General features: G+C 42.9%; 1 protein-coding gene across 6 annotated transcripts in view; it reads left to right on the top strand.

Moving 5' to 3' along the window:
• LOC119971545 overlaps nt 1–13,523 on the top strand; it is a 189,266-nt gene that overhangs the window by 46,075 nt on the left and 129,668 nt on the right. For 5 of the 6 annotated variants that reach the window (XM_038807241.1, XM_038807231.1, XM_038807214.1 and 2 more), the window contains one exon: nt 5,320–5,400. The exons of the other annotated variant lie outside the window; for it this stretch is intronic. In XM_038807241.1, coding sequence (XP_038663169.1) covers nt 5,320–5,400 — 81 coding nt within the window. The remainder of the gene's footprint in view (nt 1–5,319; nt 5,401–13,523) is intronic. 6 annotated transcript variants of the gene reach the window in all.

The raw sequence follows: 13,523 nt of genomic DNA, 5'->3' as shown, positions 1-13,523 counted from the left end.
GACAGAACCAAAACCTATGGACGTGATTTGTGCCCCCCCCCCTCCCCCCACCCCCGCAACGTTCACACACATCTTCTACCCTCTTAAAGAGCCCTCGCCCTTGTGAAGTGTGCTCTATACACCACCTTCAGCTGTATCAGCCCAACCTCGCGCACCTGGTGGAGGCGTTAACTCTCCGGTGCACCTCACACCAGAACCCCTCCTCCATACCCTCTCGCAACTCTTCCTCCCACTTTGCTTTGATCCCTTCCAGCGGTCCCTTCTCATCTTCCAAAATAGCCCTGTAAACCGCCAACACTACCGATTTCTCCAGTCCCCCTGTCGTCAGCACCTCCTCCAGTATTGTGGAGGCCGGCTCCACTGAGAAGCTCTGTATCTCCTTCCTGGCCAACTCTCGAACCTGCATGTATCTAAACATTTCCACTTGCTCCAGCCCATACTTCGCTCCCAGCTCCTCCAATCCTGCAAACCGACCCCCAAGAAACAAATCTTTTAGTGTCTTAATCCCCTTCTCCTCCCATTTCCAAAAATTTCCGTCCCACTTCCCTAGCTCAAATCTGTGGTTCCCCCGAATCGGCATTTCCCTTGATCCTACCCCCAGCCCGAAGTGTTGGCGAAACTGCCTCCAAATTTTCATTTTCAATGAATTCCCAGACTCCCTGAGTATTTCCCAGGGGTCATCGGGAGCGGCACTATCCCTAGCGCCTTCAATCCCAACCCCCTGCACAAATTCTCCTCCATTCTGACCCACTGGGAATCAACCCCCCAGACCCAGCTACGCATCGTCTCCACATTCGTTACCCAGTAATAATACACCAGGTTCGGAAGACCCAAACCCCCTGCCTGCCTTCCCCTCTGTAGAAGCACCTTTCTAACTCTGGCTACCTTCTCTCCCCATATGAACGAGGTAATCATTCCTTCAATCTCTCTAAAAAATGCCTGGGCAGGAAATTCGGCAGGCATTGGAAAATAAACAGAAATCGTAGCAATACGTTCATTTTAGCCACCTGTTCCCGACCCGCCAGTGACAGAGGGAGACCATCCCAGATCAGCTTTCACTCTCCCCACTAAACTAGAAATGTTGTAATTACAGTGCTGCCCCCCAATCCTGAGCTACCTGCACCTCCAGGTATCTAAAGTGAGTCCCTGCCCTACGGAATGACAGCCCCCCAACCCCGGCCGAGACACCACAAAATACTCACTCTCTTGTCTAAATTTAATTTGCTCTGTTGCCATTTCTTTGCTCCCTGTTACTACTTCTCCAGCCTATTTCCCAGTGGCCCAATGTCCATTCTTGCCTCTCTCTTACCTTTCACATATCGAAAAAAATCTCTTATAATCTTCTTTTATATTACTAGCTCACTTACACTCATATTTCATCTTCCTCCCCCCATTGCTTTTTTAGTTCTCCTCTGCTTTCTTTTAAAGGCTTCCCAATCCTCTGGCTTCCCCCTGATCCTCACACAATGTAGGCTTTTTCTTTTGCTTTCATGCTGTCCGTGACTTCCCTTGTCAGCCATATTTGCTTTGTCCTCCTCTTAGCATATTTCTTCCTCGTTGGGATGAATTTCTGTTGCGCTTTCCGAATAACCTCCCAAAACTCGTGCCATTGCCGTTCAACTGCCTTTCCTGCTAGGCTCCCCTTCCAATCAATTTTGACCAGCTCCTCCCTCATTTCTTTGTAGTGCCTTTATTCAATTGTAACACTGTTACATCCAGCTTCTCCCTCTCAAACTGCAGGGTAAATTCTGTCATATTGTGGTCACTGCTCCCTAAGGGTTCCTTCACCTTAAGTTCCCTAATATAGTCTGCCTCATTACACATCACCAAATCCAGAATTGCTTGTTCTCTACTGGGCTCTGTCACAAGCTGCTCCAAAAAGCCATCTCGTAGACATTTCACAAATTCCTTTTCTTGGGATCTCTACCAACCTGATTTTCCCAGTCCACCTGCATATTGAAATCCCCCATGATTATTGTCATATTGGCTTTCTTATATGCCTTTTCTATCTCCTGATTTATTTTCTGCCCCACATCCTGACAGTTGCGAGGTGCATAATTCCCATCCGTTTTTTTTAATGAATTCTTCAACTATACCCACACAGATTCTACACCTTCCGGGAACCCTATATCGCTTCTTGCTATCAATTTAAGTTCATTTTTTACGAACAATGCAACCCCGCCCCCTCTGCCCACCTGCCTGTCCTTTTGATAGGACATATATCCTTGCATATTTAGAGCCCAGTCCTGATCCCCTTACAGTCACATCTCTGTGATGCCCAAAACATCGTTCCCACCAATTTCACTGTGCGCAACAAGCACATTTTCTTTGTTTCGTATACTGCGCACATTTGGGTACAAAACCCTCAATCCTGCATTGACCGCTCCCATTCTCATAGATGTTCCTTTTTTGCTGTACCTGAGGTTAGATTCCTGCCACTTTCTATACTCTGTTCTATTACGTGTTCTGGAAACTTTACTAACTTCTTCTGAACCCACGCCCCCTGGAACTTATTTAAAGTCCTCATCATTAACCTGCACTCTCATTTTCTTCTTTAACTTTGATTTTTTTTCATTTTCCATGCCACTGACCCCCCACCCAATCTACAGCTCTGCAGGAGGGCTGGTGTAGCTTATTGGGCTGGACATCTGGTTTGTAATACAGAACAAGGCCCGCAGAGCGGGTTCAATTCCCGTACCAGCTGAGAGTTCTGAATTCTGAATTCTCCCTCTGTGTGCCCAAACAGGCACTAGAATGTGGCGACTAGGGGCTTTTCACAGTAACTTCATTGCAGTGTTAATGTAAGCCTACTTGTGACGATAAAAGATTATTATTATGGTTATGCAACTCGGCAGCACTCTGGTTCCAGCTTGATTCAGGTGAAGATCATCTCAACTGAACAGCTCCCTACTTCCCCAGTACTGGTGCCAATGTCCCATGAACTCAAACCCATTTTTCCCACACAAACCTTTGAAACAGAGTTGAGAAGGTCTTGTAATAAAGTGAAACTTGAGATTCTGGAATTATTTCAACTCGATCGGTAGGCAAATAGGAAATGTAATCAAGAATTTAAAATTCAAAAGGGTTTTGATGGAATGAATCAGGAAAGACCACATGGAATTTTCTGCCCATCTTTGTGACAGGTTTGTGTTGGGAAGGCTCATGGACAGCCTTGCCACTCCACTGCTAATTAATGCCCACTTAAGGACCCCATTCTGCCACTGCTGGTGTTTACCCTGCAGTGGTCAGGGGCTCACCATGAATGGGAAAAGATCCTTATGTTCAACATTATCACGAAGTGAGTGAGAAGTGAGTATAAGAGAACTTTGTAATGCAGAGAGTTGTTGAAGTATATGTTTTGTTCCTCAGAGTAAGTGAAGCAAAGGCCATTGCATCAATTAAGGGTAGAGTAGGTAACTGTTTAAAACAGGGTCAGATAGAGGACAATGGGAAAGAGCAGACCAAATAACTACCACAGGCACCTGGGCTAAATAGCTCTCTTCTGTGCAGTCACTGGAAAGAGATGATTGGAACCTGGCACATTAATAGGAGGAAGCTGATTATTTTGAATAGGCTGTTTTATGAGCATATTGTAAATTGGAAATCGACGGGAATAAGCTGTTCATACAACAGCAATGGGCGAGGTCTAGCTGCCCCATTTGCTGTGGGCACAAATTCCATTATGGCCACTAAACCTTGCAAGAGGGCCAAAATGAGAATTGTGCCAGCGAGATCTCAATTTGAGATCTTCACCGCACACAACAGTGATGTGATCAGGTTCATGCCTGAATATAATTGATTTGAATAAATTTAAATGCACTTAAACGGCTTTACGAATCAGCGTCTGCCCAGATGGATCCAACCCCCCCCCCCCCCCCACCCACCCACCCACAAGAAGTGACAATACGCCGGCGTGAATTACTACTTATTTTCAGAAACAAATCCAGTTGTGAGATCCATGCTGGGTGTACGGAGGTGTCTGGAGGCCCTGGGGCTTAAGGGTGAGTCTGGGTATTGCCCCCGCACCCCCTTAGCACCCTGGCAGTGCTGGGGGCAACCATTTGCAGGGGGGGGGCTCTCTTGTGTGTATTGGGTGGGGAGAGACCTGATGACAGCACGGTGGAGGGGGAGTTGCAGAGAGTATTCCCTGATACCTTGTGGTGATTGGGGGTTTGCCTCAAAGCTTGTGGGGGTGGTTCTTCGTGTCCTGGGGGATGTTGGGAGAACTTATTTTAAATGCTGATCAGGGCATCCTTTAAAGATGATGCCTCAACCTCTATAGAGCCAGCTGTGCTGAATTCTGGGGCCACGCTCTCCCAGAGTGTTCAACTCAGAAATTCTTCCTCATGATCAATTCCCTCAACGTTTCCAAACTCTTGGATAAATTTTTATGATTTTCCTTTTTGATTTGTTTTAGGATGTCTCAGGAACTTCATGGTATCAAATGGAGTTTGGCCTCACAATAATATTTTGGGATTTTGTTCAGTGTATGTCAGACAGATTAGAGTCTTCTCAATTTAAATTTATTATTCATTTCATTTTTGGGATGCGGGTGTTACTAATAAGGCCAGTATTTATTGCACATCCCATAAGCTTTTCAGAAATGTTGATGATGGTGAGCCATCTTCTTGAATACTTCAGTGACTTGCTCGGCTATTTCAAAGGAAGGTTAGAATCAACCAGGTTGCTGTGGGTCTTGGTTCACATACGGGTCAAATTGCATGGAAGATTTCTGACCCGAAAGGACACTGTTTTTATGACAATCCAGTAGTTTCATGATCACCATTACTGATACTAGTTTTTTAATTCCAGATTTATTTATTTAACTGAACCTTAACTCCTCAACTGTTGTGGTGAGATTTTAACTCGTGCTTCTGCATCATTAGTCCAATAAAACAGCCACTTGTTACCATGATATAATATATAGAATACCTGATTTCTTTACTCTTGGAACTATGCCTGTGAATAATGTCGCAACATTATCTATGTGGGGCAGCATGGTGGCGCAGTGGTTAGCACTACTGCCTCACAGCACCAAAGTCCCAGGTTCGATCCCGGCTCTGGGTCACTGTCCATGTGGAGTTTGCACATTCTCCCCGTGTTTGCGTGGGCTTCGCCCCCACAACAAGAGATGTGCAAGGTAGGTGGATTAGCCACGCTAAATTGCCAATTAATTGGAAAAAATGAATTGGGTACTATGCTACACAATTGAATTTGTGTTAAAATTTCAACTCTGAAATTCTTCCTCATGATCAATTCCCTCTATGTTTCCAAACCCTTGGATAAAGTTTTAGGACTTTCATCTTTGATTTGTTTTAGGATGTCACAGGAACTTCATGGTATCAAACGGAGTTTGGCCTCACAAGCAAACAAAGATTTCAATTTAAACACACTTTGGAGGTAGGAAGCAATTAAATCCAGCACTTTCCTTATAGTATTTTGAAAAAAGAATAGATTATTTTAATAATGCAGCAAACAAATACTTTGGTGATAAACTAATGTAAAATTACTATTGGCAATGATAGCAGCCAAATACTCTATATGTTTGGATGTGTTCTCCTTGTCAGATTGGTGTTATGATGATATTATTTGGTTCCTTGGCTGTGCTATAATTTTGCCAAGAACTTGAATTGTGGCAATGTAAAGTTGATCTTATCATGATGTTGTGCACTACTTTAGCTCTACCACCTGGGCTGAAAATTTCATGTCACTGGCAGGGCCAGCAGTTACTACTCATCCCCAGTAACCCTTGGGATGGTGGTGCTGAGCCACCGCCTCAACAACTGAGTGAATTGCTAGTTCATTTCAGAGAATGATTAAGTAACATGCTGCGAACTGCAGTTCAAAAGCTGCATCATAATAGTCATCACTATTATGTATACCTATCTAACAGTAACCTTGGACTGGTAAGGTTGTACTAAGAACAGCTTATGTAACCTGTTTATTAGTCAGCGACTTGAGGCTACAGACTGAAAGCATGCAACAAGAACATCTCATTGTGTTCAGCTCATATAACCTGTCTGGCACAAGTGAGGTAGTGTTATTTATTATGTTCTAGTATACAGGTACAGTAATTAGGAAAGTTAATAGATTGTTATTTATTCTGGGGAGATTTGATTACAAAGGTAGGGAGGTTATGGTTCAGTTGTACAGGGCATTGGTGAGACCACATCTGTAACTTTGTGTACAGTATTGGTCTCCTTATTTAAGAAAGGATGTAAATGCATTAAAAGCAATTCAGAGGGTTACTACACTAATATCAGGAATAGGCAAATTGTCTTCTGAGGAAAGGTTGGTGAGGTTAGGTTTGTATCCACTAGAGTTTGGAAGAGTAAGAGGTGACTTGGTTGAAACCTTAAAGTTCCTGGGGAGAGTTGACAGGATGGATGTGGAGAGGATGTTTCCTCTTGTCAGACAATCTAGAACTATGGGTCACTGTTTAAAAATAAAGGGTCACTCATTCAAAACAGAGATGAGGAGAAATCTTTTCTCCAGAGGATCGTGAGTCTCTGGAACTCACTTCCTCACAATGCAGTGGAAGCAGAGTCTTTGAATATTTTTAAGGCTGAGCTGGATACACGCTTGATTAATAAGGGGTGTGAACAGTTATCGGGGGTAGGCAGGAATGTGGGGTTGAAGTTACAATCAGATCAACCATGATCATATTGAATGGCAGAGCAAGCTCGAAGGACCAAGTGGTCTACTATTGTTCCTAATTCGTAAATACGTACTTATGCTCATTCACACCAGCCCACCCAGTAAAAAACTCACCCCACTTAGCTTATATGGCAATGAAGCACATGCACTAATTAATTGAATCCTTTGCTTCATACTTTATGGAACCATGTCAGTAGAACTCTAATGATACTTCAAATCCTTGATCAGGAAATTATCCTTTCTCTCATGTGTTATATCCCCTTTTAGGATCCTAGATGAGAACCCAACTATTTGCAATTTGTAAAACTGTGAGAAAAGGTGATTGCCCCACAGGAGTGATAACACTGACCAATAGGTATCTTTTATGTGAACACAAACTTTAATTTAAACACAGAATTAACCACATTAACAACAACTAAATCAAAGAAGGAAGTCTATCTTATTTCCTAATTATGTCACTAAATATTCCCATTAAGCAAACTAATATAACTCAAATACACTTATTAATAAAGTTAACAATCAGGTTTTAATTGATTTTCTCTGTGCAGAGATCTGTGAGAGAACCTTTCAGGAGCAAACTGGAAGATACTTCTTGTCGACTAAACTCCTATGGCAAACTGCAACTATAGATAGATCTGGCTTCTCTCCTTAATTACATAATCTATACCCAAGGCATAAATAATGTACACAACAATGACCTCCAAATGAAAACAATATTCTATTAGCCAGCAATCTTTAACTCAATAAATGCTTCTCAATCAATCAGCAGAACACTAGCACTTTGAAATCAAGGATTATATCACTTTTACAACCCCTTAATCACAGCTTCAGCAGACCTACTGTCTGTACATATCTTGGCCAGATTTTTAAAATAATATTACTTTAACAAATATAAAATATAACAATTTCTTACATTGATCACACCTCCCCCTTAAAAAAAGAACCAGCAATATGAAAAGATGATTTAATTTTACAAAACCCTTTTCAAATTTAAATACTACTTATTCATAAACATTACTATTACACTATAAGATACATAAATCATCATATTCATGCATGTAAATCAAAACATCATTATAGTCCATTTCACCCATTCTTTGCAAACTTTAAACGTTCCATTCTTTTCACATCTCAAAGTCATGATAAAGCATCTGCTTCCTGCTACATGGGTAATTTACAAGTTAAATAGTTGTAGTGATAAAGTCCATCTAAACAGTCTTGCCGTACGATCTTTAAACTTCTCCAGAAACCTCAATAGATTAGGGTCTGTATCAGCAACATAAATTTCAAAATGTCGCAATGCCAATACCAAACGCAACGTTTTCTTTCATAAGTTCAATACTTTTTTGATGAACATTTAGTTTTCTGGAAAAATAACCAAGAGGTCTTCATCTGCTTGTAATAGTACAGCACTAACACCCACATCACTCGCATAAATTGCCACCTTAAATTACTTGTCGCAATTAGATATCGCCAAACCTGATGTTATGGTCAACCCAGTTTTCAGGTTATCAAATGTCTCCTGATAATCTGATGCCCAATTAAATTTCTGGTTCTTTTTCAAAAGTTGTCAGTGCTAAAATTTTAACACTGCTAAAATTTGGCACAAATTTTCTTTAGAAACCATTCATGACCAGAAATCCCAAAACTTCTCATTGACTGTATTTGGAACTCCCCAAGAGCTTTCGTTTTCATATTCCGTGGAGCCATCTGACCATATCCAATAGTATGGCCTAAGAATGTGACTTTGGCTGTCACAAACTCAATATCAGTGAGTTCACCACCAAGCCAGTCTCTTGTAGTCAATCGAACAATTCTTCAAATGTTTCAATCCTGTGAACCCCACCACCTGGAGATTCCCCTCCAAGTCATTCACCATCCCGACTTGGAAATATATTGCCGTTCCTTCACTGTCGCTGTCACGGTCACTGTCAAAACCCTGGAACTCCCTCCCTAACAGCACCGTGGCCGTACCTACACCTCAGGAACTGCAGAGGTTCAAGAAGGCAGCTCACCACCAGCTTCTGAATGGCAACTAGGGAAGGGCAATAAATGCTGGCCTAACCAAAGACGTCCACATCCCGTAATTGTTTTTTAAATGCTGCTTCTACTGAACACCACCACATCTGTGTACACTGCACAATTCTTTGCTCTTTCTGATAAAGGTACGAGCCAGTATCTTTTCAGTAAGTCAGTTTTGGTAATGAAATTTGCTTGTCCCTTCTTTTCAATATAGTCTTCCAAGCAAGGAATCAGATATGTGTTTGTCTTTGTTACTGCTTTGACTTCTCCTATAGTCTACACACAATTGTTGCATTCCATCTGGCTTTACTACCATCACGATAAGTGAACCCCAATCACTGAACTCACTTCAATGATATAATTCTTAAGCATGCTTTCAATCTCCTTTTCATAAATTCATAAGATACAGGAGCAGAATTAGGCCATTCAGCCCGTCGAGTCTGCTCCGCCATCCTATCATGGCTGATATGTTCCTCATCTGCTACCTATAATGTTACAGGCCAAGAGCTGGATTGCGAAATCAGCCAGAGCATCTCTTCCCTAGAACACATGACCTAGGAGCAGGAGTAGGCAATTTAGCCTCCCGAGCCCAACACCCTCAATGTGATCATGGCTGATCCCATCCTGGCGTCAACTCCACTATCCTGCCCGTTCTCCATAACCCTTCAACCCATTACCAATTAAAAATCTGTCTAACTCCTCCTTAAATTTACTCACTGTCCCTACATCGACCGTTCTCCGGGGTAATGAATTCCACCGATTCTCAATCCTTTGGGAGAAGTAGTTTTCCATCACATCTGTTTTAAATTTGCTATCTCTTATTCTAAGATTATGACCTCTTGTTTTAGACTGCCCCACAGGAGGAAGCATCAGCTGCATGTCTACTTTATCCGTACCTTTTAGCATCTTGTATATCTCAATTAGATCTCCCCTCATTCTTCTAAACTCTAGAGAGTATAGGCCTAAACTGTTTAATTTCTCCTCGTATGACAAACCCCTCATCTCTGGAATCTTTTGAACCTGAGCCAATCTTTTACTGGATTCAGTCTATATAGATGTTGTTTAATTGGAACAAGACATCTCACATCGACACCATGTGTAATCACCTTTTGTGCTTCCTAGTTTGTTCCTACATATAGCTCTATGAGACTGTAAGAGCTCTTTCAGGTCACTGATTTCCCTCCGGAATCCTCATTGTCTAATCAAATTTGAGGAATGTCAAATTCAAGATCATCTTGATTTATCTCTTCTCCCTGAGTTATAACAACTAACTGTCTGTGTGGATTTCCTCCGGGTGCTCCAGTTTCCTCCCACAAGTCCCAAATGACGTGCCGTTAGGTGAATTGGACATTCTGAATTCTCCCTCTGTGTGTCAAAACTGGCACCGGAATGTGGTGACTCGGGGGCGGGGCGGGGGGCATCGGGTATCGCTCTGTGCTGACGACCTACTATTGTATGTTTCAGACCTGTTGGAAAGCATGGAGGGGATCATGGACTTGTTGGGCATGTTTGGGGCGTTCTCGGGATATAAGTTAAATGTGGGGAAGAGCGAAGTGTTCCCAGTGAATGAGTTGGCCGCCGAGCCAATTTAGGGGGGATGCCATTTAAGGTGGCTAGAGACGAGTTTAGATTCCTGGGCATTCAGGTAGCGAGGGAATGGGCGATGCTTCACAGCTGGAATTTAACAAAATTGGTGGAGGTGGTTAGGAAGGATCTGAAGAGGTGGGAGATGCTGCACTTGACTTTGGCAGAGAGGGTCCAAGTACTGAAGGTTCTGCCGAGGTTCCTGGTCATATTCCAGACACTCCCGGTATTTATACCGAAGGCCTTCTTTTGGAAACTGGTCAGAATTATTTCGGACTTTGTATGGGCAGGGAAGGTGCCAAGGGTTAAGAGGATTCTGTTGCAGAGGCAGCAGGGAGGGTTGGCTTCGCCAATCCTGCTACATTACTATTGGGCGGTGAACATGGAGAAGATGGCGCGATGGTGGGAAGGAGGGGGGTAGAACGGGTTAGGATGGAGGAAGAATCCTGCAGGGGGTCCAACTTAAGGGCTATGGTGATGGCAGGGTTGCCAATGGCACCGAGCAGATACTCATGGAGCCCGGTGATGCAGTCCACGAAGAAGATGTGGAATCTGCTGAGGAGGCACTTTAAGATAGAGGGGATGTTGGTGTTAATGCTGTTGTGCAAAAACCACGGTTTTGTGCCGGGGGATATAGATGGCACGAAATGGAGAGAAGTGGGGCTGGTTAAGGTGAGGGATCTGTATCTGGAAGAAAGGTTTGCCAGTATAGATCAATTGAAGGAGAGGGTAGAGCTCCCAAGAGGAAGTGAGTTTAGGTACCTGCAGGTAAGGGACTTTGCGTGGAAGGTTTGGAAAGAATTCCGCAGGTTGCCAAGGTACGCCCTGCTAGAGCAACTGCTGCTTCCTGAAGGGGAGGGCAGGATTGGAGTCATATAAAGGTGGCTGGGAGAACAGGGAGGTGAGTGGGTGGTGAATATTAAGGAGAAGTGGGAAAGGCAACTGAAAGGGGAGATAAACTGGGAAGTATGGAGTGAGGCGCTACGAAGGTAGCGAGGGAATGGACGATGCTTCACAGTTGGAATTTAACAAAACTGGTGGAGGTGGTTATGAAGGATCTGAAGAGGTGGGAGATGCTGCACCTCCTCGTGCGCAAGGATGAGCCTGATTCAGTTCAAGGTGGTACACAGGGTACATATGATACAGGCAAGAATGAGTGGGTTCTTTCAGGGGGTGGCAGCCGAGTGAGAAGTGTGGGTGGGACTGCCGAATCACACAGATGTGTTCTGGGGCTGCGAAAAGTTGGAGAGATTCTGGGTAGAAGTGTTTGTGGCATTGGCAAGGATAGTGGAGGAAGAGATTGAGCTGGACTCTTTGATGGCGATATTTGGGGTATCGGAGAAGCCGGAGCTCATGGAGGGGACGAAGGCCGATGTTGCGGCCTTCACTTCTCTGATTGACCGGCAACAAATTGTATTTGAGTGGTGGTCACCAACCCATCCAGGGTTAGCGACCTGGCTGGATGACTTATATTTCGGCTGGAAAGGATTAAGTACAAGTTAAGGGGTTCAGCGTAGGGTTTCGAGGCAAGGTGGGGAATGTTCGTGACCAACTTTGAGGAGTTGTTCATCAAGAGGGGTGAGGGAGGGGGAGGGCGAAAAAGAGGAAAAATTTGTACAAACTGTATAGTTGTGTGTTGGGAAGTTTGTTTCCCAAATTGGGTATGTTTTGTAACTTTTTCTGTACTTTTGGAATAAAATACATAAAAAAACACCAATAAGCCAGAGGGAGGGGGGATCCACAGAAGAACCACAGACATAATTGGGGGGAAAAAAGAGGGGGAGGATGAAGGGGGGCAGGGAAGGGAAGGAGGGAAAAAGAACACATAACCCAACCATACCCAACATGAAACAGCATATGTAACACTATGCACAATGACATGCCAACAGGACCAGTTTGGAAGAGAAAACGAGCGAAGAAAACACACCAGATAACGGGAATGGGAGTTGGGTCGGAAGGGTAGGGAGAAATCAGGAGCAGGGGGCCTAGCCAAAATTAGACACTTGCTGAGAACTACAAATTGTAACGGATGTATATAGTGAGTGATAACCGATGTTTATAGTTTCTGTGTATGATCACGTTCATCGTTGCTTCGTATAAATAGAAAAGCCCTAATAAAAACATTTTTTTAAAAGTTGATATACTATATGCCTTTCTCACTTTCTCTCCTTCAGTTCCATTTTCCGAAGTTTAAATTCTCCCTCCTTGTTTTTTCCTCTTTCTCTGGCCTCTCATTTTCCTTTTCATTCTGCCATTGCCTCTCTTCCTTTTTCTTTTGCATCTGCCATTGTTTCTCTCCTTATATTTTTAATTTGCTTCTAATTCAAACTGTCTCATTTCTTTATCATGTTGTAATTGTTTATTTTCCAACTGGAATTTACGTATTTGCGATGATTCAAACTGTGTATTTGGAATCTTTTCCAAATTTAAATGCCGAGCTATTGCTTTAATTATCTCTACCTTCCCTGCGGATAACGTCAACTGTAGCCTGTCCACCAATTCCACAAGTTTTGTTTTAACCACCGTTTGTAAACCACACAGTGACTTTTTCAACTCTTAGCAACTGAAAAAGCCATTTCACAAGTCATTCCCTATTAAATTGACAGAGTATCAACACCTAAAACAAAGCAGCAGCTCCTCACACTTGTTGTCTTTAAATTCAATAATCCCAAGATAAACAAAGAATCATACTTTTTATTCCGGATACACACAAATTATGTTCGGATCCTGGATGAGAACCCAACTATTTGCAATTTGTAAAATTGTGAGGAAAGTTGACTGTCCCACAGGAGTGATAACACTGGCCAATAGGTATCTTTTATGTTATAACAAACTTTAATTTAAACACAGAATTAACCACATTAACAACAAAATATATTTACAGTTAATTGTTCTTAAATCACTTCTAGGGGCTGTTTAGCACAGGGCTAAATCGCTGGCTTTGAAAGCAGACCAAGACAGGCCAGCAGCACGGTTCAATTCCCGTACCAGCCTCCCCAAACAGGCGCCGGAATGTGGCGACTAGGGGCTTTTCACAGTAATTTCATTTGAAGCCTACTTGTGACAATAAGCGATTTTCATTTCATTTTCAAATCAAAGAATGAGCTGTAACTTACTTCCTAAACCTGCGACTAAATATTCCAATTAAACAAACCGATATAGTTCAAATACCACTTGTTAATAAAGTTAATAATCAGGTGTTACTTGCTTTTTTCTGTGCTGAGATCTTTGGTGAGAACCTTTCATGAGAAAATGGAAAG

This window comes from Scyliorhinus canicula, chromosome 1, assembly GCF_902713615.1.
Source record: "Scyliorhinus canicula chromosome 1, sScyCan1.1, whole genome shotgun sequence".
Classification (NCBI taxonomy): domain Eukaryota; kingdom Metazoa; phylum Chordata; class Chondrichthyes; order Carcharhiniformes; family Scyliorhinidae; genus Scyliorhinus; species Scyliorhinus canicula.
Note: the sequence above shows the minus strand (reverse complement) of the source record. Positions and strands in the feature narration are given on the sequence as shown.